We start from the raw sequence: 24125 nt of genomic DNA on the forward strand, positions 1-24125 counted from the left end.
CCCCTTTACTCTGTTCCTAACCCTTTACTCTGTTCCTACACCTTTACTCTGTTCCTAACCCTTTACTGTGGTCCTACCCCTTTACTCTGGTCCTACCACTTTACTCTGGTCCTACCCCTTTACTGTTGTCCTAACCCTTTACTCTTTTCCTACCCCTTTACTCTGTTCCTACCCCTTTACTCTGGTCCTAACCCTTTACTCTGGTCCTACCCCTTTACTGTGGTCCTACCCATTTACTCTGGTCCTAACCCTTTACTGTGGTCCTAACCCTTTACTGTGGTCCTAACCCTTTACTGTGGTCCTACCCCTTTACTCTGGTCCTACCCCTTTACTCTGGTCCTACCCCTTTACTGTGGTCCTACCCCTTTACTGTGGTCCTACCCCTTTACTGTCGACCTACCCCTTTACTGTGGTCCTACCCTTTACTGTGGTCCTACCCCTTTACTCTGGTACTACCCCTTTACTCTGGTCCTACCCCTTTACTGTTGTCCTAACCCTTTACTCTGGTCCTAACCCTTTACTGTTGTCCTAACCCTTTACTCTGGTCCTAACCCTTTACTCTGTTCCTACCCCTTTACTGTGGTCCTACCCCTTTACTGTTGTCCTACCCCTTTACTGTGATCCTACCCCTTTACTCTGGTCCTACCCCTTTACTCTGTTCCTACCCCTTTACTCTGTTCCTACCCCTTTACTCTGTTCCTACCCCTTTATTGTGGTCCTAACCCTTTACTCTGGTCCTAACCCTTTACTCTGTTCCTACCCCTTTACTCTGTTCCTACCCCTTTACTCTTTCCTACCCCTTTACTGTGGTCCTACCCATTTACTCTGGTCCTAACCCTTTACTGTGTTCCTAACTCTTTCCTCTGTTCCTACCCCTTTACTCTGTTCCTACCCCTTTACTCTGTTCCTACCCCTTAACTCTGGTCCTAACCCTTTACTCTGGTCCTAACCCTTTACTGTGTTCCTAACTCTTTACTCTGTTCCTACCCCTTTACTCTGTTCCTACCCCTTTACTCTGTTCCTACCCATTTACTGTGGGTCTACCCCTTTACTCTGGTCCTACCCCTTTACTGTTGTCCTAACCCTTTACTCTGGTGCTAACCCTTTACTGTGTTCCTAACCCTTTTCTCTGTTCCTACCCCTTTACTCGGGTCCTACCCCTTTACTCTGGTCCTACCCCTTTATTAACCCTTTACTGTGGTCCTACCCCTTTACTCTGGTCCTAACCCTTTACTGTGTTCCTAACTCTTTACTCTGTTCCTACCCTTTTACTCTGTTCCTACCCCTTTACTCTGGTCCTAACCCTTTACTCTGGTCCTACCCCTTTACTGTGGTCCTAACCCTTTACTGTGGTCCTAACCCTTTACTGTGGTCCTACCCCTTTACTCTGGTCCTACCCCTTTACTGTGGTCCTACCCCTTTACTGTGGTCCTACCCCTTTACTGTCGGCCTACCCCTTTACTGTGGTCCTACCCCTTACTGTGGTCCTACCCCTTTACTGTCGGCCTACCCCTTTACTGTGGTCCTACCCTTTACTGTGGTCCTACCCCTTTACTCTGGTCCTAACGCTTTACTCTGGTCCTAACCCTTTACTGTTGTCCTAACCCTTTACTCTGGTCCTAACCCTTTACTCTGTTCCTACCCCTTTACTGTGGTCCTACCCCTTTACTGTTGTCCTACCCCTTTACTGTGGTCCTAACCCTTTACTCTGGTCCTAACCCTTTACTCTGTTCCTACCCCTTTACTCTGTTCCTACCCCTTTACTCTGTTCCTACCCCTTAACTCTGGTCCTAACCCTTTACTCTGGTCCTAACCCTTTACTGTGTTCCTAACTCTTTACTCTGTTCCTACCCCTTTACTCTGGTCCTACCCCTTTACTCTGGTCCTACCCCTTTATTAACCCTTTACTGTGGTCCTACCCCTTTACTCTGGTCCTACCCCTTTACTCTGTTCCTACCCCTTTACTCTTTTCCTACCCCTTTACTCTGTTCCTACCCCTTTACTGTTGTCCTAACCCTTTACTCTGGTCCTAACCCTTTACTGTGTTCCTACCCCTTTACTCTGTTCCTACACCTTTACTCTGGTCCTACCCCTTCACTCTTGTCCTACCCCTTTACTAACCCTTTACTGTTGTCCTAACCCTTTACTCTGGTCCTAACCCTTTACTGTGGTCCTACTCCTTTACTCTGGTCCTAACCCTTTACTGTGGTCCTACCCCTTTACTGTGGTCCTACCCCTTTACTAACCCTTTACTGTTGTCCTAACCCTTTACTCTGGTCCTAACCCTTTACTGTGGTCCTAACCCTTTACTCTGGTCCTAACCCTTTACTGTGGTCCCAACCCTTTACTCTGTTCCTACCCCTTTACTCTGTTCCTACCCATTTACTGTGGTCCTACCCCTTTACTCTGTTCCTACCCATTTACTGTGGTCCTACCCCTTAACTCTGGTCCTACCCCTTTACTAACCCTTTACTGTTGTCCTAACCCTTTACTCTGGTCCTACCCCTTTACTAACCCTTTACTGTTGTCCTACCCCTTTACTCTGGTCCTAACCCTTTACTGTGTTCCTAACCCTTTACTCTGTTCCTACCCCTTTACTCTGTTCCTACCCCTTTACTGTGGTCCTACCCCCTTTACTCTGGTCCTACCCCTTTACTCTGGTCCTACCCCTTTACTGTGGTCCTACCCCTTTACTGTGGTCCTACCCCTTTACTGTGGTCCTACCCCTTTACTAACCCTTTACTGTTGTCCTACCCCTTTACTCTGTTCCTACCCCTTTACTCTGTTCCAACCCCTTTACTGTGGTCCTACCCCTTTACTCTGGTCCTACCCCTTTACTCTGTTCCTACCCCTTTACTCTGGTCCTACCCCTTTACTCTGTTCCTACCCCTTTACTCTGGTCCTACCCCTTTACTCTGTTCCTACCCCTTTACTCTGTTCCTACCCCTTTACTCTGTTCCTACCCCTTTACTGTGTTCCTAACCCTTTACTCTTTTCCTACCCCTTTACTCTGTTCCTAACCCTTTACTCTGTTCCTACCCCTTTACTGTGTTCTTAACCCTTTACTCTGTTCCTACCCCTTTACTATGTTCCTAACCCTTTACTCTGTTCCTACCCCTTTACTCTGTTCCTACCCCTTTACTCTGGTCCTAACCCTTTTCTCTGGTCCTACCCCTTTACTGTGGTCCTACCCATTTACTCTGGTCCTAACCCTTTACTGTGGTCCTAACCCTTTACTGTGGTCCTACCCCTTTACTCTGGTCCTACCCCTTTACTGTGGTCCTACCCCTTTACTGTGGTCCTACCCCTTTACTGTCGGCCTACCCCTTTACTGTGGTCCTACCCTTTACTGTGGTCCTACCCCTTTACTCTGGTCCTACCCCTTTACTCTGGTCCTACCCCTTTACTGTTGTCCTAACCCTTTACTCTGGTCCTAACCCTTTACTGTTGTCCTAACCCTTTACTCTGGTCCTAACCCTTTACTCTGTTCCTACCCCTTTACTGTGGTCCTACCCCTTTACTGTTGTCCTACCCCTTTACTGTGATCCTACCCCTTTACTCTGGTCCTACCCCTTTACTCTGTTCCTACCCCTTTACTCTGTCCCTACCCCTTTACTCTGTTCCTACCCCTTTACTGTGGTCCTAACCCTTTACTCTGGTCCTAACCCTTTACTCTGTTCCTACCCCTTTACTCTGTTCCTACCCCTTTACTCTGTTCCTACCCCTTTACTGTGGTCCTACCCATTTACTCTGGTCCTAACCCTTTACTGTGTTCCTAACTCTTTACTCTGTTCCTACCCCTTTACTCTGTTCCTACCCCTTTACTCTGTTCCTACCCCTTAACTCTGGTCCTAACCCTTTACTCTGGTCCTAACCCTTTACTGTGTTCCTAACTCTTTACTCTGTTCCTACCCCTTTACTCTGTTCCTACCCCTTTACTCTGTTCCTACCCATTTACTGTGGGTCTACCCCTTTACTCTGGTCCTACCCCTTTACTGTTGTCCTAACCCTTTACTCTGGTGCTAACCCTTTACTGTGTTCCTAACCCTTTTCTCTGTTCCTACCCCTTTACTCGGGTCCTACCCCTTTACTCTGGTCCTACCCCTTTATTAACCCTTTACTGTGGTCCTACCCCTTTACTCTGGTCCTAACCCTTTAATGTGTTCCTAACTCTTTACTCTGTTCCTACCCTTTTACTCTGTTCCTACCCCTTTACTCTGGTCCTAACCCTTTACTCTGGTCCTACCCCTTTACTGTGGTCCTACCCATTTACTCTGGTCCTAACCCTTTACTGTGGTCCTAACCCTTTACTGTGGTCCTAACCCTTTACTGTGGTCCTACCCCTTTACTCTGGTCCTACCCCTTTACTGTGGTCCTACCCCTTTACTGTGGTCCTACCCCTTTACTGTCGGCCTACCCCTTTACTGTGGTCCTACCCCTTACTGTGGTCCTACCCCTTTACTGTCGGCCTACCCCTTTACTGTGGTCCTACCCTTTACTGTGGTCCTACCCCTTTACTCTGGTCCTATCGCTTTACTCTGGTCCTAACCCTTTACTGTTGTCCTAACCCTTTACTCTGGTCCTAACCCTTTACTCTGTTCCTACCCCTTTACTGTGGTCCTACCCTTTACTGTGGTCCTACCCCTTTACTCTGGTCCTAACGCTTTACTCTGGTCCTAACCCTTTACTGTTGTCCTAACCCTTTACTCTGGTCCTAACCCTTTACTCTGGTCCTACCCCTTTACTGTGGTCCTACCCATTTACTCTGGTCCTAACCCTTTACTGTGGTCCTAACCCTTTACTGTGGTCCTAACCCTTTACTGTGGTCCTACCCCTTTACTCTGGTCCTACCCCTTTACTGTGGTCCTACCCCTTTACTGTGGTCCTACCCCTTTACTGTCGGCCTACCCCTTTACTGTGGTCCTACCCCTTACTGTGGTCCTACCCCTTTACTGTCGGCCTACCCCTTTACTGTGGTCCTACCCTTTACTGTGGTCCTACCCCTTTACTCTGGTCCTAACGCTTTACTCTGGTCCTAACCCTTTACTGTTGTCCTAACCCTTTACTCTGGTCCTAACCCTTTACTCTGTTCCTACCCCTTTACTGTGGTCCTACCCCTTTACTGTTGTCCTACCCCTTTACTGTGGTCCTAACCCTTTACTCTGGTCCTAACCCTTTACTCTGTTCCTACCCCTTTACTCTGTTCCTACCCCTTTACTCTGTTCCTACCCCTTAACTCTGGTCCTAACCCTTTACTCTGGTCCTAACCCTTTACTGTGTTCCTAACTCTTTACTCTGTTCCTACCCCTTTACTCTGGTCCTACCCCTTTACTCTGGTCCTACCCCTTTATTAACCCTTTACTGTGGTCCTACCCCTTTACTCTGGTCCTACCCCTTTACTCTGTTCCTACCCCTTTACTCTTTTCCTACCCCTTTACTCTGTTCCTACTCCTTTACTGTTGTCCTAACCCTTTACTCTGGTCCTAACCCTTTACTGTGTTCCTACCCCTTTACTCTGTTCCTACACCTTTACTCTGGTCCTACCCCTTTACTCTTGTCCTACCCCTTTACTAACCCTTTACTGTTGTCCTAACCCTTTACTCTGGTCCTAACCCTTTACTGTGGTCCTACTCCTTTACTCTGGTCCTAACCCTTTACTGTGGTCCTACCCCTTTACTGTGGTCCTACCCCTTTACTAACCCTTTACTGTTGTCCTAACCCTTTACTCTGGTCCTAACCCTTTACTGTGGTCCTAACCCTTTACTCTGGTCCTAACCCTTTACTGTGGTCCCAACCCTTTACTCTGTTCCTACCCCTTTACTCTGTTCCTACCCATTTACTGTGGTCCTACCCCTTTACTCTGTTCCTACCCATTTACTGTGGTCCTACCCCTTAACTCTGGTCCTACCCCTTTACTAACCCTTTACTGTTGTCCTAACCCTTTACTCTGGTCCTACCCCTTTACTAACCCTTTACTGTTGTCCTACCCCTTTACTCTGGTCCTAACCCTTTACTGTGTTCCTAACCCTTTACTCTGTTCCTACCCCTTTACTCTGTTCCTACCCCTTTACTGTGGTCCTACCCCTTTACTGTGGTCCTACACCCTTTACTCTGGTCCTACCCCTTTACTCTGTTCCTACCCCTTTACTGTGTTCCTAACCCTTTACTCTTTTCCTACCCCTTTACTCTGTTCCTAACCCTTTACTCTGTTCCTACCCCTTTACTGTGTTCTTAACCCTTTACTCTGTTCCTACCCCTTTACTCTGTTCCTAACCCTTTACTCTGTTCCTACCCCTTTACTCTGTTCCTACCCCTTTACTCTGGTCCTAACCCTTTACTCTGGTCCTACCCCTTTACTGTGGTCCTACCCATTTACTCTGGTCCTAACCCTTTACTGTGGTCCTAACCCTTTACTGTGGTCCTAACCCTTTACTGTGGTCCTACCCTTTACTGTGGTCCTACCCCTTTACTCTGGTCCTACCCCTTTACTGTTGTCCTAACCCTTTACTCTGGTCCTAACCCTTTACTGTTGTCCTAACCCTTTACTCTGGTCCTACCCCTTTACTCTGTTCCTACCCCTTTACTCTGTTCCTACCCCTTTACTGTGGTCCTAACCCTTTACTCTGTTCCTACCCCTTTACTCTGTTCCTACCCCTTTACTGTGGTCCTACCCCTTTACTGTGGTCCTACCCCCTTTACTCTGGTCCTACCCCTTTACTCTGGTCCTACCCCTTTACTGTGGTCCTACCCCTTTACTGTGGTCCTACCCCTTTACTGTGGTCCTACCCCTTTACTAACCCTTTACTGTTGTCCTACCCCTTTACTCTGTTCCTACCCCTTTACTCTGTTCCTACCCCTTTACTGTGGTCCTACCCCTTTACTGTGGTCCTACACCTTTACTCTGGTCCTACCCCTTTACTCTGTTCCTACCCCTTTACTCTGGTCCTACCCCTTTACTCTGTTCCTACCCCTTTACTCTGGTCCTACCCCTTTACTCTGTTCCTACCCCTTTACTCTGGTCCTACCCCTTTACTCTGTTCCTACCCCTTTACTGTGTTCCTAACCCTTTACTCTTTTCCTACCCCTTTACTCTGTTCCTAAACCTTTACTCTGTTCCTACCCCTTTACTGTGTTCTTAACCCTTTACTCTGTTCCTACCCCTTTACTCTGTTCCTAACCCTTTACTCTGTTCCTACCCCTTTACTCTGTTCCTACCCCTTTACTCTGGTCCTAACCCTTTACTCTGGTCCTACCCCTTTACTGTGGTCCTACCCATTTACTCTGGTCCTAACCCTTTACTGTGGTCCTAACCCTTTACTGTGGTCCTAACCCTTTACTGTGGTCCTACCCTTTACTGTGGTCCTACCCCTTTACTCTGGTCCTACCCCTTTACTGTTGTCCTAACCCTTTACTCTGGTCCTAACCCTTTACTGTTGTCCTAACCCTTTACTCTGGTCCTACCCCTTTACTCTGTTCCTACCCCTTTACTCTGTTCCTACCCCTTTACTGTGGTCCTAACCCTTTACTCTGTTCCTACCCCTTTACTCTGTTCCTACCCCTTTACTGTGGTCCTACCCCTTTACTGTGGTCCTACCCCCTTTACTCTGGTCCTACCCCTTTACTCTGGTCCTACCCCTTTACTGTGGTCCTACCCCTTTACTGTGGTCCTACCCCTTTACTGTGGTCCTACCCCTTTACTAACCCTTTACTGTTGTCCTACCCCTTTACTCTGTTCCTACCCCTTTACTCTGTTCCTACCCCTTTACTGTGGTCCTACCCCTTTACTGTGGTCCTACCCCTTTACTCTGGTCCTACCCCTTTACTCTGTTCCTACCCCTTTACTCTGGTCCTACCCCTTTACTCTGTTCCTACCCCTTTACTCTGGTCCTACCCCTTTACTCTGTTCCTACCCCTTTACTCTGTTCCTACCCCTTTACTCTGTTCCTACCCCTTTACTGTGTTCCTAACCCTTTACTCTTTTCCTACCCCTTTACTCTGTTCCTAACCCTTTACTCTGTTCCTACCCCTTTACTGTGTTCTTAACCCTTTACTCTGTTCCTACCCCTTTACTCTGTTCCTAACCCTTTACTCTGTTCCTACCCCTTTACTCTGTTCCTACCCCTTTACTCTGGTCCTAACCCTTTACTCTGGTCCTACCCCTTTACTGTGGTCCTACCCATTTACTCTGGTCCTAACCCTTTACTGTGGTCCTAACCCTTTACTGTGGTCCTAACCCTTTACTGTGGTCCTACCCTTTACTGTGGTCCTACCCCTTTACTCTGGTCCTACCCCTTTACTGTTGTCCTAACCCTTTACTCTGGTCCTAACCCTTTACTGTTGTCCTAACCCTTTACTCTGGTCCTACCCCTTTACTCTGTTCCTACCCCTTTACTCTGTTCCTACCCCTTTACTGTGGTCCTAACCCTTTACTCTGTTCCTACCCCTTTACTCTGTTCCTACCCCTTTACTCTGTTCCTTCCCCTTAACTCTGGTCCTACCCCTTTACTCTGTTCCTAACCATTTACTGTGGTCCTACCCCTTTACTCTGGTCCTACCCCTTTACTGTTGTCCTAACCCTTTACTCTGGTCCTAACCCTTTACTGTGTTCCTAACCCTTTACTCTGTTCCTACCCCTTAACTCTGTTCCTACCCCTTTACTCTGCTCCTACCCCTTTACTGTGGTCCTACCCCTTTACTCTGTTCCTAACCCTTTACTGTGGTCCTACCCCTTTACTTTGGTCCTACCACTTTACTCTGGTCCTACCCCTTTACTGTTGTCCTAACCCTTTACTCTTTTCCTACCCCTTTACTCTGTTCCTACCCCTTTACTCTGGTCCTAACCCTTTACTCTGGTCCTACCCCTTTACTGTGGTCCTACCCCTTTACTCTGGTCCTACCCCTTTACTGTTGTCCTAACCCTTTACTCTGGTCCTAACCCTTTACTGTTGTCCTAACCCTTTACTCTGGTCCTACCCCTTTACTCTGTTCCTAACCCTTTACTCTCTTCCTACCCCTTTACTCTGTTCCTACCCCTTTACTCTGGTCCTAACCCTTTACTCTGGTCCTACCCCTTTACTGTGGTCCTACCCATTTACTCTGGTCCTAACCCTTTACTGTGGTCCTAACCCTTTACTGTGGTCCTAACCCTTTACTGTGGTCCTACCCTTTACTGTGGTCCTACCCCTTTACTCTGGTCCTACCCCTTTACTGTTGTCCTAACCCTTTACTCTGGTCCTAACCCTTTACTGTTGTCCTAACCCTTTACTCTGGTCCTACCCCTTTACTCTGTTCCTACCCCTTTACTCTGTTCCTACCCCTTTACTGTGGTCCTAACCCTTTACTCTGTTCCTACCCCTTTACTCTGTTCCTACCCCTTTACTCTGTTCCTTCCCCTTAACTCTGGTCCTACCCCTTTACTCTGTTCCTAACCATTTACTGTGGTCCTACCCCTTTACTCTGGTCCTACCCCTTTACTGTTGTCCTAACCCTTTACTCTGGTCCTAACCCTTTACTGTGTTCCTAACCCTTTACTCTGTTCCTACCCCTTAACTCTGTTCCTACCCCTTTACTCTGCTCCTACCCCTTTACTGTGGTCCTACCCCTTTACTCTGTTCCTAACCCTTTACTGTGGTCCTACCCCTTTACTCTGGTCCTACCACTTTACTCTGGTCCTACCCCTTTACTGTTGTCCTAACCCTTTACTCTTTTCCTACCCCTTTACTCTGTTCCTACCCCTTTACTCTGGTCCTAACCCTTTACTCTGGTCCTACCCCTTTACTGTGGTCCTACCCCTTTACTCTGGTCCTACCCCTTTACTGTTGTCCTAACCCTTTACTCTGGTCCTAACCCTTTACTGTTGTCCTAACCCTTTACTCTGGTCCTACCCCTTTACTCTGTTCCTACCCCTTTACTCTGTTCCTACCCCTTTACTGTGGTCCTAACCCTTTACTCTGTTCCTACCCCTTTACTCTGTTCCTACCCCTTTACTGTGGTCCTACCCCTTTACTGTGGTCCTACCCCCTTTACTCTGGTCCTACCCCTTTACTCTGGTCCTACCCCTTTACTGTGGTCCTACCCCTTTACTGTGGTCCTACCCCTTTACTGTGGTCCTACCCCTTTACTAACCCTTTACTGTTGTCCTACCCCTTTACTCTGTTCCTACCCCTTTACTGTGGTCCTACCCCTTTACTGTGGTCCTACCCCTTTACTCTGGTCCTACCCCTTTACTCTGTTCCTACCCCTTTACTCTGGTCCTACCCCTTTACTCTGTTCCTACCCCTTTACTCTGTTCCTACCCCTTTACTCTGTTCCTACCCCTTTACTGTGTTCCTAACCCTTTACTCTTTTCCTACCCCTTTACTCTGTTCCTAACCCTTTACTCTGTTCCTACCCCTTTACTGTGTTCTTAACCCTTTACTCTGTTCCTACCCCTTTACTCTGTTCCTAACCCTTTACTCTGTTCCTACCCCTTTACTCTGTTCCTACCCCTTTACTCTGGTCCTAACCCTTTACTCTGGTCCTACCCCTTTACTGTGGTCCTACCCATTTACTCTGGTCCTAACCCTTTACTGTGGTCCTAACCCTTTACTGTGGTCCTAACCCTTTACTGTGGTCCTACCCTTTACTGTGGTCCTACCCCTTTACTCTGGTCCTACCCCTTTACTGTTGTCCTAACCCTTTACTCTGGTCCTAACCCTTTACTGTTGTCCTAACCCTTTACTCTGGTCCTACCCCTTTACTCTGTTCCTACCCCTTTACTCTGTTCCTACCCCTTTACTGTGGTCCTAACCCTTTACTCTGTTCCTACCCCTTTACTCTGTTCCTACCCCTTTACTCTGTTCCTTCCCCTTAACTCTGGTCCTACCCCTTTACTCTGTTCCTAACCATTTACTGTGGTCCTACCCCTTTACTCTGGTCCTACCCCTTTACTGTTGTCCTAACCCTTTACTCTGGTCCTAACCCTTTACTGTGTTCCTAACCCTTTACTCTGTTCCTACCCCTTAACTCTGTTCCTACCCCTTTACTCTGCTCCTACCCCTTTACTGTGGTCCTACCCCTTTACTCTGTTCCTAACCCTTTACTGTGGTCCTACCCCTTTACTCTGGTCCTACCACTTTACTCTGGTCCTACCCCTTTACTGTTGTCCTAACCCTTTACTCTTTTCCTACCCCTTTACTCTGTTCCTACCCCTTTACTCTGGTCCTAACCCTTTACTCTGGTCCTACCCCTTTACTGTGGTCCTAACCCTTTACTGTGGTCCTAACCCTTTACTGTGGTCCTACCCCTTTACTCTGGTCCTACCCCTTTACTGTGGTCCTACCCCTTTACTGTGGTCCTACCCCTTTACTGTCGGCCTACCCCTTTACTGTGGTCCTACCCCTTACTGTGGTCCTACCCCTTTACTGTCGGCCTACCCCTTTACTGTGGTCCTACCCTTTACTGTGGTCCTACCCCTTTACTCTGGTCCTACCCCTTTACTCTGGTCCTAACCCTTTACTGTTGTCCTAACCCTTTACTCTGGTCCTAACCCTTTACTCTGTTCCTACCCCTTTACTGTGGTCCTACCCCTTTACTGTTGTCCTACCCCTTTACTGTGGTCCTACCCCTTTACTCTGGTCCTACCCCTTTACTCTGTTCCTACCCCTTTACTCTGTTCCTACCCCTTTACTGTGGTCCTACCCCTTTACTGTGGTCCTAACCCTTTACTCTGGTCCTAACCCTTTACTCTGTTCCTACCCCTTTACTCTGTTCCTACCCCTTTACTCTGTTCCTACCCCTTTACTGTGGTCCTACCCATTTACTCTGGTCCTAACCCTTTACTGTTGTCCTAACCCTTTACTGTGGTCCTAACCCTTTACTGTGGTCCTACCCCTTTACTCTGGTCCTACCCCTTTACTGTGGTCCTACCCGTTTACTGTGGTCCTACCCCTTTACTGTCGGCCTACCCCTTTACTGTGGTCCTACCCCTTACTGTGGTCCTACCCCTTTACTGTCGGCCTACCCCTTTACTGTGGTCCTACCCTTTACTGTGGTCCTACCCCTTTACTCTGGTCCTACCCCTTTACTCTGGTCCTACCCCTTTACTCTGGTCCTAACCCTTTACTCTGGTCCTAACCCTTTACTGTTGTCCTAACCCTTTACTCTGGTCCTAACCCTTTACTTTGTTCCTACCCCTTTACTGTGGTCCTACCCCTTTACTGTTGTCCTACCCCTTTACTCTGGTCCTACCCCTTTACTCTGGTCCTACCCCTTTACTCTGTTCCTACCCCTTTACTCTGTTCCTACCCCTTTACTCTGTTCCTACCCCTTTACTGTGGTCCTAACCCTTTACTCTGGTCCTAACCCTTTACTCTGTTCCTACCCCTTTACTCTGTTCCTACCCCTTTACTCTGTTCCTACCCCTTAACTCTGGTCCTAACCCTTTACTCTGGTCCTAACCCTTTACTGTGTTCCTAACTCTTTACTCTGTTCCTACCCCTTTACTCTGTTCCTACCCCTTTACTCTGTTCCTACCCATTTACTGTGGGTCTACCCCTTTACTCTGGTCCTACCCCTTTACTGTTGTCCTAACCCTTTACTCTGGTCCTAACCCTTTACTGTGTTCCTAACCCTTTACTCTGTTCCTACCCCTTTACTCTGGTCCTACCCCTTTACTCTGGTCCTACCCCTTTATTAACCCTTTACTGTGGTCCTACCCCTTTACTCTGGTCCTACCCCTTTACTCTGTTCCTACCCCTTTACTCTTTTCCTACCCCTTTACTCTGTTCCTACCCCTTTACTGTTGTCCTAAGCCTTTACTCTGGTCCTAACCCTTTACTGTGGTCCTACCCCTTTACTCTGGTCCTAACCCTTTACTGTGGTCCTACCCCTTTACTGTGGTCCTACCCCTTTACTAACCCTTTACTGTTGTCCTAACCCTTTACTCTGGTCCTAACCCTTTACTGTGGTCCTAACCCTTTACTCTGGTCCTAACCCTTTACTGTGGTCCCAACCCTTTACTCTGTTCCTACCCCTTTACTCTGTTCCTACCCATTTACTGTGGTCCTACCCCTTTACTCTGTTCCTTCCCATTTACTGTGGTCCTACCCCTTAACTCTGGTCCTACCCCTTTACTAACCCTTTACTGTTGTCCTAACCCTTTACTCTGGTCCTACCCCTTTACTAACCCTTTACTGTTGTCCTACCCCTTTACTCTGGTCCTAACCCTTTACTGTGTTCCTAACCCTTTACTCTGTTCCTACCCCTTTACTCTGTTCCTACCCCTTTACTGTGGTCCTACCCCTTTACTGTGGTCCTACCCCCTTTACTCTGGTCCTACCCCTTTACTCTGGTCCTACCCCTTTACTGTGGTCCTACCCCTTTACTCTGGTCCTACCCCTTTACTGTGGTCCTACCCCTTTACTAACCCTTTACTGTTGTCCTACCCCTTTACTCTGTTCCTACCCCTTTACTCTGTTCCTACCCCTTTACTGTGGTCCTACCCCTTTACTGTGGTCCTACCCCTTTACTCTGGTCCTACCCCTTTACTCTGTTCCTACCCCTTTACTCTGGTCCTACCCCTTTACTCTGTTCCTACCCCTTTACTCTGGTCCTACCCCTTTACTCTGTTCCTACCCCTTTACTCTGTTCCTAACCCTTTACTCTGTTCCTACCCCTTTACTCTGTTCCTACCCCTTTACTCTGGTCCTAACCCTTTACTCTGGTCCTACCCCTTTACTGTGGTCCTACCCATTTACTCTGGTCCTAACCCTTTACTGTGGTCCTAACCCTTTACTGGGGTCCTAACCCTTTACTGTGGTCCTACCCTTTACTGTGGTCCTACCCCTTTACTCTGGTCCTACCCCTTTACTCTGTTCCTACCCCTTTACTGTGGTCCTACCCCTTTACTCTGGTCCTACCCCTTTACTCTGTTCCTACCCCTTTACTCTGTTCCTACCCCTTTACTCTTTTCCTACCCCTTTACTCTGGTCCTACCCCTTTACTCTGGTCCTACCCCTTTACTAACCCTTTACTGTTGTCCTAACCCTTTACTCTGGTCCTAACCCTTTACTGTTGTCCTACCCCTTTACTCTGGTCCTAACCCTTTACTGTGGTCCTACCCCTTTACTGTGGTCCTACCCCTTTACTAACCCTTTACTGTTGTCCTAACCCTTTACTCTGGTCCTAACCCTTTACTCTGGTCCTAAACCTTTACTGTGGTCCCAACCCTTTACTCTGTTCCTACCCCTTTACTCTGTTCCTACCCATTTACTGTGGTCCTACCCCTTTACTCTGTTCCTACCCATTTACTGTGGTCCTACCCCTTTACTCTGGTCCTACCCCTTTACTAACCCTTTACTGTTGTCCTAACCCTTTACTCTGGTCCTACCCCTTTACTAACCCTTTACTGTTGTCCTACCCCTTTACTCTGGTCCTAACCCTTTACTGTGTTCCTAACCCTTTACTCTGTTCCTACCCCTTTACTCTGTTCCTACCCCTTTACTGTGGTCCTACCCCTTTACTGTGGTCCTACCCCCTTTACTCTGGTCCTACCCCTTTACTCTGGTCCTACCCCTTTACTGTGGTCCTACCCCTTTACTCTGGTCCTACCCCTTTACTGTGGTCCTACCCCTTTACTAACCCTTTACTGTTGTCCTACCCCTTTACTCTGTTCCTACCCCTTTACTCTGTTCCTACCCCTTTACTGTGGTCCTACCCCTTTACTGTGGTCCTACCCCTTTACTCTGGTCCTACCCCTTTACTCTGTTCCTACCCCTTTACTGTTGTCCTACCCCTTTACTCTGTTCCTACCCCTTTACTCTGGTCCTACCCCTTTACTCTGTTCCTACCCCTTTACTCTGTTCCTAACCCTTTACTCTGTTCCTACCCCTTTACTCTGTTCCTACCCCTTTACTCTGGTCCTAACCCTTTACTCTGGTCCTACCCCTTTACTGTGGTCCTACCCATTTACTCTGGTCCTAACCCTTTACTGTGGTCCTAACCCTTTACTGGGGTCCTAACCCTTTACTGTGGTCCTACCCTTTACTGTGGTCCTACCCCTTTACTCTGGTCCTACCCCTTTACTCTGTTCCTACCCCTTTACTGTGGTCCTACCCCTTTACTCTGTTCCTACCCCTTTACTCTGTTCCTACCCCTTTACTCTTGTCCTACCCCTTTACTCTGGTCCTACCCCTTTACTCTGGTCCTACCCCTTTACTAACCCTTTACTGTTGTCCTAACCCTTTACTCTGGTCCTAACCCTTTACTGTTGTCCTACCCCTTTACTCTGGTCCTAACCCTTTACTGTGGTCCTACCCCTTTACTGTGGTCCTACCCCTTTACTAACCCTTTACTGTTGTCCTAACCCTTTACTCTGGTCCTAACCCTTTACTCTGGTCCTAAACCTTTACTGTGGTCCCAACCCTTTACTCTGTTCCTACCCCTTTACTCTGTTCCTACCCATTTACTGTGGTCCTACCCCTTTACTCTGTTCCTACCCATTTACTGTGGTCCTACCCCTTTACTCTGGTCCTACCCCTTTACTAACCCTTTACTGTTGTCCTAACCCTTTACTCTGTTCCTACCCCTTTACTAACCCTTTACTGTTCGCCTACCCCTTTACTCTGGTCCTAACCCTTTACTGTGGTCCTAACCCTTTACTCTGTTCCTACCCCTTTACTCTGTTCCTACCCCTTTACTGTGGTCCTACCCCTTTTCTGTGGTCCTACCCCTTTACTCTGGTCCTACCCCTTTACTCTGGTCCTACCCCTTTACTCTGGTCCTGCCCCTTTACTGTGGTCCTACCCCTTTACTGTGGTCCTACCCCTTTACTGTGGTTCTACCCCTTTACTAACCCTTTACTGTTGTCCTACCCCTTTACTGTGGTCCTACCCCTTTACTCTGGTCCTACCCCTTTACTAACCCTTTACTGTTGTCCTACCCCTTTACTGTGGTCCTACCCCTTTACTCTGGTCCTACCCCTTTACTGTGGTCCTACCCCTTTACTGTGGTCCTACCCCTTTACTGTGGGCCTACCCCTTTACTGTGGTCCTACCCCTTTACTGTGTTCCTACCCCTTTACTGTGGGCCTACCCCTTTACTGTGGTCCTAACCCTTTACTCTGGTCCTACCCCTTTACTGTGGTCCTACCCCTTTACTCTGGTCCTTCCCCTTTACTCTGGTTCTAACCCTTTACTGTGGTCCTACCCCTTTACTGTGGTCCTACCCCTTTACTAACCCTTTACTGTTGTCCTACCCCTTTACTCTGTTCCTACCCCTTTACTCTGTTCCTACCCCTTTACTGTGGTCCTACCCCTTTACTGTGGTCCTACCCCTTTACTCTGGTCCTACCCCTTTACTCTGTTCCTACCCCTTTACTCTGGTCCTACCCCTTTACTCTGTTCCTGCCCCTTTACTCTGGTCCTACCCTTTACTCTGTTCCTACCCCTTTTCTCTGTTCCTACCCCTTTACTCTGTTCCTACCCCTTTACTGTGTTCCTAACCCTTTACTCTTTTCCTACCCATTTACTCTGTTCCTAACCCTTTACTATGTTCCTACCCCTTTACTGTGTTCTTAACCCTTTACTCTGTTCCTACCCCTTTACTCTGTTCCTAACCCTTTACTCTGTTCCTACCCCTTTACTCTGTTCCTACCCCTTTACTCTGGTCCTAACCCTTTACTCTGGTCCTACCCCTTTACTGTGGTCCTACCCATTTACTCTGGTCCTAACCCTTTACTGTGGTCCTAACCCTTTACTGTGGTCCTAACCCTTTACTGTGGTCCTACCCTTTACTGTGGTCCTACCCCTTTACTCTGGTCCTACCCCTTTACTCTGGTCCTACCCCTTTACTGTTGTCCTAACCCTTTACTCTGGTCCTAACCCTTTACTGTTGTCCTAACCCTTTACTCTGGTCCTACCCCTTTACTGTGGTCCTAACCCTTTACTCTGTTCCTACCCCTTTACTCTGTTCCTACCCCTTTACTCTGTTCCTACCCCTTAACTCTGGTCCTAACCCTTTACTCTGGTCCTAACCCTTTACTGTGTTCCTAACCCTTTACTCTGTTCCTACCCCTTTACTCTGTTCCTACCCATTTACTGTGGTCCTACCCCTTTACTCTGGTCCTACCCCTTTACTGTTGTCCTAACCCTTTACTCTGGTCCTAACCCTTTACTGTGTTCCTAACCCTTTACTCTGTTCCTACCCCTTTACTCTGGTCCTACCCTTTACTCTGGTCCTACCCCTTTACTAACCCTTTACTGTGGTCCTACCCCTTTACTCTGGTCCTACCCCTTTACTCTGTTCCTACCCCTTTACTCTGTTCCTACCCCTTTACTCTGTTCCTACCCCTTTACTCTGGTCCTACCCCTTTACTCTGGTCCTACCCCTTTACTAACCCTTTACTGTTGTCCTAACCCTTTACTCTGGTCCTAACCCTTTACTGTGGTCCTACCCCTTTACTCTGGTCCTAACCCTTTACTGTGGTCCTACCCCTTTACTGTGGTCCTACCCCTTTACTAACCCTTTACTGTTGTCCTAACCCTTTACTCTGGTCCTAACCCTTTACTCTGGTCCTAACCCTTTACTGTGGTCCCAACCCTTTACTCTGTTCCTACCCCTTTACTCTGTTCCTACCCATTTACTGTGGTCCTACCCCTTTACTCTGTTCCTACCCATTTACTGTGGTCCTACCCCTTTACTCTGGTCCTACCCCTTTACTAACCCTTTACTGTTGTCCTAACCCTTTACTCTGGTCCTACCCCTTTACTAACCCTTTACTGTTCGCCTACCCCTTTACTCTGGTCCTAACCCTTTACTGTGTTCCTAACCCTTTACTCTGTTCCTACCCCTTTACTCTGTTCCTACCCCTTTACTGTGGTCCTACCCCTTTACTCTGGTCCTACCCCTTTACTCTGGTCCTACCCCTTTACTGTGGTCCTACCCCTTTACTGTGGTCCTACCCCTTTACTGTGGTTCTACCCCTTTACTAACCCTTTACTGTTGTCCTACCCCTTTACTGTGGTCCTACCCCTTTACTCTGGTCCTACCCCTTTACTAACCCTTTACTGTTGTCCTACCCCTTTACTGTGGTCCTAACCCTTTACTGTGGTCCTACCCCTTTACTGTGGTCCTACCCCTTTACTCTGGTTCTAACCCTTTACTGTGGTCCTAACCCTTTACTGTGGTCCTACCCCCTTTACTGTGGTCCTACCCCTTTACTGTGGTCCTACCCCTTTACTGTGGTCCTACCCCTTTACTCTGGTCCTACCCCTTTACTCTGCTCCTAACCCTTTGATGTTGACAGTTTTAAAGGGGTGTTAAAAGGTTTAATCAAGCTAGTGATGGAGCCTCCACCATGTTGCTTACATCTATAAACATGGAAGGACCCAAGGAGGTTCGAAGGGATATAGATATATTTATCTATATACAGATATATTTTAGTTTACTTCTCCAATGGACTGAATTGCAATAGAAACCTTGCTGCTACTTTCCTATACGGAGCTGTGGTGAACTGTCTCTAACAGTGTGTATTTGTCACTCTGCCCCCTGCAGGCCAAACTGAAGAAGCACATCCAGAACCCCAGTGCTTCTGAGCTGGTGCACTTCCTGTTTGGCCCCCTGGAGTTGGTAAGAACTTGACTGATACACAGAGATATATATGTTTCGTGGGGAGTGCATTCATAGCAGGCAAAGATGGTAGAAAGTTGGTTGAAGAGACATAACAGCCAGATAACAACCTGAACCGTTTCAAATCTGGTTGTAATAATGACGTCATCCAGCCTGTATTTAGATAGAGATTGTTGGGTGTCATACTCTGTCCTTGCAGAGGAAATAAGTCTTACTGTTGCCTACATCAGAGGAGGTAGGAGAGTGTTTCTAAACATCAGACACGGGTCTTTCAGCTGGTCTTTCAAACCAATTTCTGTTATTCAGATTTTTTTTAAATCGAACACATGCCAGTGACATCAGCTAAAATCTCAATGGACATGATATGGGTGGTGTCTGTACCTTTTGGCCTTCTACTAAACGATGTCTGGCCAGCCAAGCAGAACACTGTATGCTTTAGGAAGCATTAAGGCTTCCCCACAATGTTGACTGAATCACTGTTATCGCCACACACAACCGATAGTCTATTGAAGTGGGGAGGAGAACAGTTGAATGTTTGTATTGTCCTAGTCATCAACATACCCTTCCCTCTATTGTCTTGTGTGTGTGTGTGTGTGTGTGTGTGTGTGGTAGCTTTCCTGCAGGGGGGAAAGTCTAATGAGTGATGTACCTAGCATGCGCACACACACACACACACACACACACCGTTCCATCATGGAACTAAGCAGACCGGATCAGTGTGGTTATATCCCACATCAGGTGCAGCCACCACAATTGCCAAATGATGAAGGCTAGATTTACCTAACCCTGACGTGTTTTATTGAGACAGACACACCTGGTAACTAGATTTACCTAACCCTGACGTGTTTTATTGAGACAGACACACCTGGTTACTGTGTCATGGTAACATAGCCTTATAGTACACCTGGTTACTCTCTCATGGCAACATAGCCTGATAGTACACCTGGCTACTTCCAGGTGCTCTAGTGTATGAGCTGTGACCTCTACCCTCTGACCTCTAGGTTCTCCAGTCCTGTGGTAGTCCAGAGCTACCCCGCTCGGTGGTCTCCCCTCACCTGTCGAGAGATGCAGTAGACTTCCTGAGAGGTCACCTGTCGCCTAAAGAGATGACCATCTTTGAACTGCTGGGAGACGGGTGGACACGACCTAGGTGAGTGTGTGGGGTTTCTGGAAGGTACTACGCTGCGTACAGACCTCCTCAACGTCTTCAAGATACACGACATGACTAGGGCTGTTGTGGTGACCGTATTACACACCGGCGGTCACGAGTTATGACGGCAGTCAAATACCACCTGTTTAGTCACCTTAATTAGGCTTCTTCAAGCTCTGATGCTGCTGCTGGTCATTAGTATCCTGCCAAACTGGCTAACTGCCTGGTACTCAAGCACTCTGTTGTCCCTCTAATCACTCTGACATCACTGCAAATGTAGTTGAAAATCTAATCAAACTCTTCATGAGAGCCCATGAGCTCATGTTGCGCAACATTTCTATAGGCTATGCAATTGCACGAGTGATGACCTCTATTAAAAAGAGGAGGATCCCATCAGCTTTCTATAGTTTTATTCATACTATATTAAGCACATTGCTTATCTTTACAACAGGAATATAGCCTACCTGGCTGGCATGAAAATGAACAATGGGAAAGCCTCCTCCATTCTCTATGTCCCCCCCCCCCCCCCTCTGTTTCGATACAGGTGCATGATAATGGTCCATTCTAAATCAAAACTAATTTCACACACATATTATTTAGCATATGTAAAGATAAGATTAAATCACTTGTGAATGATATATTATCACTTGTGAATCATGCCCAGCGTAAGGCAAGAAGCAATGCCTTTTCTTCGTGACTTTTTCAAATCCTAGTCCCACATCTCATTTAGAGCATAGGCCAACATGCTTTGATAAGGTTTGTAATCACAACTAAAGTGGCCAAATATCTCCTTAAAATGAAGCACATTAATCCGCTTTACAATGAGTGTAGATAGAGCCTAACTGGCACATATACAGAACGTGTGAGTTTCAAGTTTGGGGAAGATAATTTTCACCAATTAAAATGCACCTTTATAATAAAAGTATTAGGTGCATAAATCACTTTCGGTGTTTTCCTCTGATGGAACATTCTCGCTTATAGCCTTGCCGTGTTCGCATTGCTGCACTTATAACGTGAAGAAATAGCCTCATAGTTTATCAACATTTTAAGCTAAATGTTGTGATCTGTTGCATCAGCCTCATTGAGTAAAACCGTTTTGTTTTTTTATGCTAGTGATTGTATTCATTTGGGATCTGTGTGACACTCCCTCAAATGGTTTGGGGAAAATATCCTTTCTGTTTCAAACAGCTTAGTTCAATTGTATTCTTCATAATATAAATAATAATATAAAATAAAGCCACAGAATTCTAACCAAATGTTATCTGCTTAATGAACTGGTGTAGCCCACAGCCATATGGAATAGCCAGATCAGGGCCGAACGAAGGGAAAACTCCGAATATTTAGTTCCTCTGAAATAGACTACATTTTCTTCATATCATAATGCGTCTTTAGGCCTGTCTAAAATAAATAATGGATTTATTGTGAAGGTGGACGCTATATTACATGTATTTATTAAACTTTTAAAAATGTAGATGTTCCTAAGGTCTGCATCAGTGGTTTGTAGTCTGTGTGTGGAAGACAGGAGATGCTAAATGTGTTTATGTTAATTAACAGTAAATTTCCATGATACCAACAGTTATTTTCTAGATGTTAGATGAACACTAGATGAACATTGTTGTGGGGACTTGCTTCCATTCAGCCACAAAGAGCATTAGCGAGGTCGGGCAGCCTGCTGTTAAACTGTTCAGCCTGCTGTTAAACTGTTCAGCCTGCTGTTAAACTGTTCAGCCTGCTGTTAAGTTGTTCAGCCTGCTGTTAAACTGTTCAGCCTGCTGTTAAACTGTTCAGCCTGCTGTTAAACTGTTCAGCCTGCTGTTAAACTGTTCAGCCTGCTGTTAAACTGTTCAGCCTGCTGTTAAGTTGTTCAGCCTGCTGTTAAACTGTTCAGCCTGCTGTTAAACTGTTCAGCCTGCTGTTAAGCTGTTCAGCCTGCTGTTAAGCTGTTCAGCCTGCTGTTAAACTGTTCAGCCTGCTGTTAAGCTGTTCAGCCTGCTGTTAAACTGTTCAGCCTTCTGTTAAACTGTTCAGCCTGCTGTTAAACTGTTCAGCCTGCTGTTAAACTGTTCAGCCTGCTGTTAAACTGTTCAGCCTGCTGTTAAACTGTTCAGCCTGCTGTTAAACTGTTCAGCCTGCTGTTAAACTGTTCAGCCTGCTGTTAAGCTGTTCAGCCTGCTGTTAAGCTGTTCAGCCTGCTGTTAAACTGTTCAGCCTGCTGTTAAGCTGTTCAGCCTGCTGTTAAACTGTTCAGCCTTCTGTTAAACTGTTCAGCCTGCTGTTCAGCCTTCTGTTCAGCCTGCTGTTAAACTGTTCAGCCTGCTGTTAAACTATTCAGCCTGCTGTTCAGCCTTCTGTTCAGCCTGCTGTTAAACTGTTCAGCCTGCTGTTAAACTATTCAGCCTGCTGTTCAGCCTGCTGTTAAACTGTTCAGCCTGCTGTTAAACTATTCAGCCTGCTGTTCAGCCTTCTGTTCAGCCTGCTGTTAAACTGTTCAGCCTGCTGTTAAACTGTTCAGCTTGCTGTTAAGCTGTTCAGCCTGCTGTTAAGCTGTTCAGCCTGCTGTTAAACTGTTCAGCCTGCTGTTAAACTGTTCAGCCTGCTGTTAAGCTGTTCAGCCTGCTGTTAAACTGTTCAGCCTGCTGTTAAACTGTTCAGCCTGCTGTTAAACTGTTCAGCCTGCTGTTAAACTGTTCAGCCTGCTGTTAAACTGTTCAGCCTGCTGTTAAGTTGTTCAGCCTGCTGTTAAACTGTTCAGCCTGCTGTTAAACTGTTCAGCCTGCTGTTAAGCTGTTCAGCCTGCTGTTAAGCTGTTCAGCCTGCTGTTAAACTGTTCAGCCTGCTGTTAAGCTGTTCAGCCTGCTGTTAAACTGTTCAGCCTTCTGTTAAACTGTTCAGCCTGCTGTTAAACTGTTCAGCCTGCTGTTAAACTGTTCAGCCTGCTGTTAAACTGTTCAGCCTGCTGTTAAACTGTTCAGCCTGCTGTTAAACTGTTCAGCCTGCTGTTAAACTGTTCAGCCTGCTGTTAAACTGTTCAGCCTGCTGTTAAACTATTCAGCCTGCTGTTCAGCCTTCTGTTCAGCCTGCTGTTAAACTGTTCAGCCTGCTGTTAAACTATTCAGCCTGCTGTTCAGCCTTCTGTTCAGCCTGCTGTTAAACTGTTCAGCCTGCTGTTAAACTGTTCAGCCTGCTGTTAAGCTGTTCAGCCTGCTGTTAAGCTGTTCAGCCTGCTGTTAAACTGTTCAGCCTGCTGTTAAGCTGTTCAGCCTGCTGTTAAACTGTTCAGCCTGCTGTTAAACTGTTCAGCCTGCTGTTAAGCTGTTCAGCCTGCTGTTAAGCTGTTCAGCCTGCTGTTAAACTGTTCAGCCTGCTGTTAAACTGTTCAGCCTGCTGTTAAGCTGTTCAGCCTGCTGTTAAACTGTTCAGCCTGCTGTTAAGCTGTTCAGCCTGCTGTTAAGCTGTTCAGCCTGCTGTTAAACTGTTCAGCCTGCTGTTAAGCTGTTCAGCCTGCTGTTAAGCTGTTCAGCCTGCTGTTAAACTGTTCAGCCTGCTGTTAAACTGTTCAGCCTGCTGTTAAGCTGTTCAGCCTGCTGTTAAACTGTTCAGCCTGCTGTTAAACTGTTCAGCCTGCTGTTAAGCTGTTCAGCCTGCTGTTAAGCTGTTCAGCCTGCTGTTAAGCTGTTCAGCCTGCTGTTAAGCTGTTCAGCCTGCTGTTAAACTGTTCAGCCTGCTATTCAGCCTGCTGTTCAGCCTGCTGTTAAACTGTTCAGCCTGCTGTTAAGCTGTTCAGCCTGCTGTTAAGCTGTTCAGCCTGCTATTCAGCCTGCTGTTCAGCCTGCTGTTAAGCTGTTCAGCCTGCTGTTAAGCTGTTCAGCCTGCTATTCAGCCTGCTGTTCAGCCTGCTGTTAAACTGTTCAGCCTGCTGTTAAGCTGTTCAGCCTGCTGTTAAACTGTTCAGCCTGCTGTTAAGCTGTTCAGCCTGCTGTTAAGCTGTTCAGCCTGCTGTTATTTAAAAAAAAAAAAATCACCTTTATTTAACCAGGTAGGCTAGTTGAGAACAAGTTCTCATTTACAACTGCGACCTGGCCAAGATAAAGCATAGCAGTATGAGCAGACAACACAGAGTTACACATGGAGTAAACAATTAACAAGTCAATAACACAGTAGAAAAAAGGGGAGTCTATATATACATTGTGTGCAAAAGGCATGAGAAGGTAGGCAAATAATTACAATTATGCAGATTAACACTGGAGTGATAAATGATCAGATGGTTATGTACAGGTAGAGATATTGGTGTGCAAAAGAGCAGAAAAATAAATAAATAAAAACAGTATGGGGATGAGGTAGGTGAAAATGGGTGGGCTATTTACCAATA

General features: G+C 47.0%; 1 protein-coding gene across 3 annotated transcripts in view; it reads left to right on the forward strand.

Annotated features, from left to right (window-relative positions):
* Nucleotides 1-24125, forward strand: part of LOC110502665 (epidermal growth factor receptor kinase substrate 8-like protein 2) — a 134505-nt gene that overhangs the window by 98449 nt on the left and 11931 nt on the right. For all 3 annotated transcript variants that reach the window (XR_005039342.1, XR_005039343.1, XM_036961472.1), the window contains exons 12-13: nt 18532-18606; nt 19608-19756. Coding sequence is in view for 1 of the 3 variants with exons in the window: in XM_036961472.1 (XP_036817367.1) it covers nt 18532-18606; nt 19608-19756 (224 nt within the window). In the remaining 2 variants the exon portion in view is untranslated. The remainder of the gene's footprint in view (nt 1-18531; nt 18607-19607; nt 19757-24125) is intronic.

Source organism: Oncorhynchus mykiss, chromosome 2 (assembly GCF_013265735.2).
Source record: "Oncorhynchus mykiss isolate Arlee chromosome 2, USDA_OmykA_1.1, whole genome shotgun sequence".
NCBI classification, from domain to species: Eukaryota; Metazoa; Chordata; class Actinopteri; order Salmoniformes; family Salmonidae; genus Oncorhynchus; species Oncorhynchus mykiss.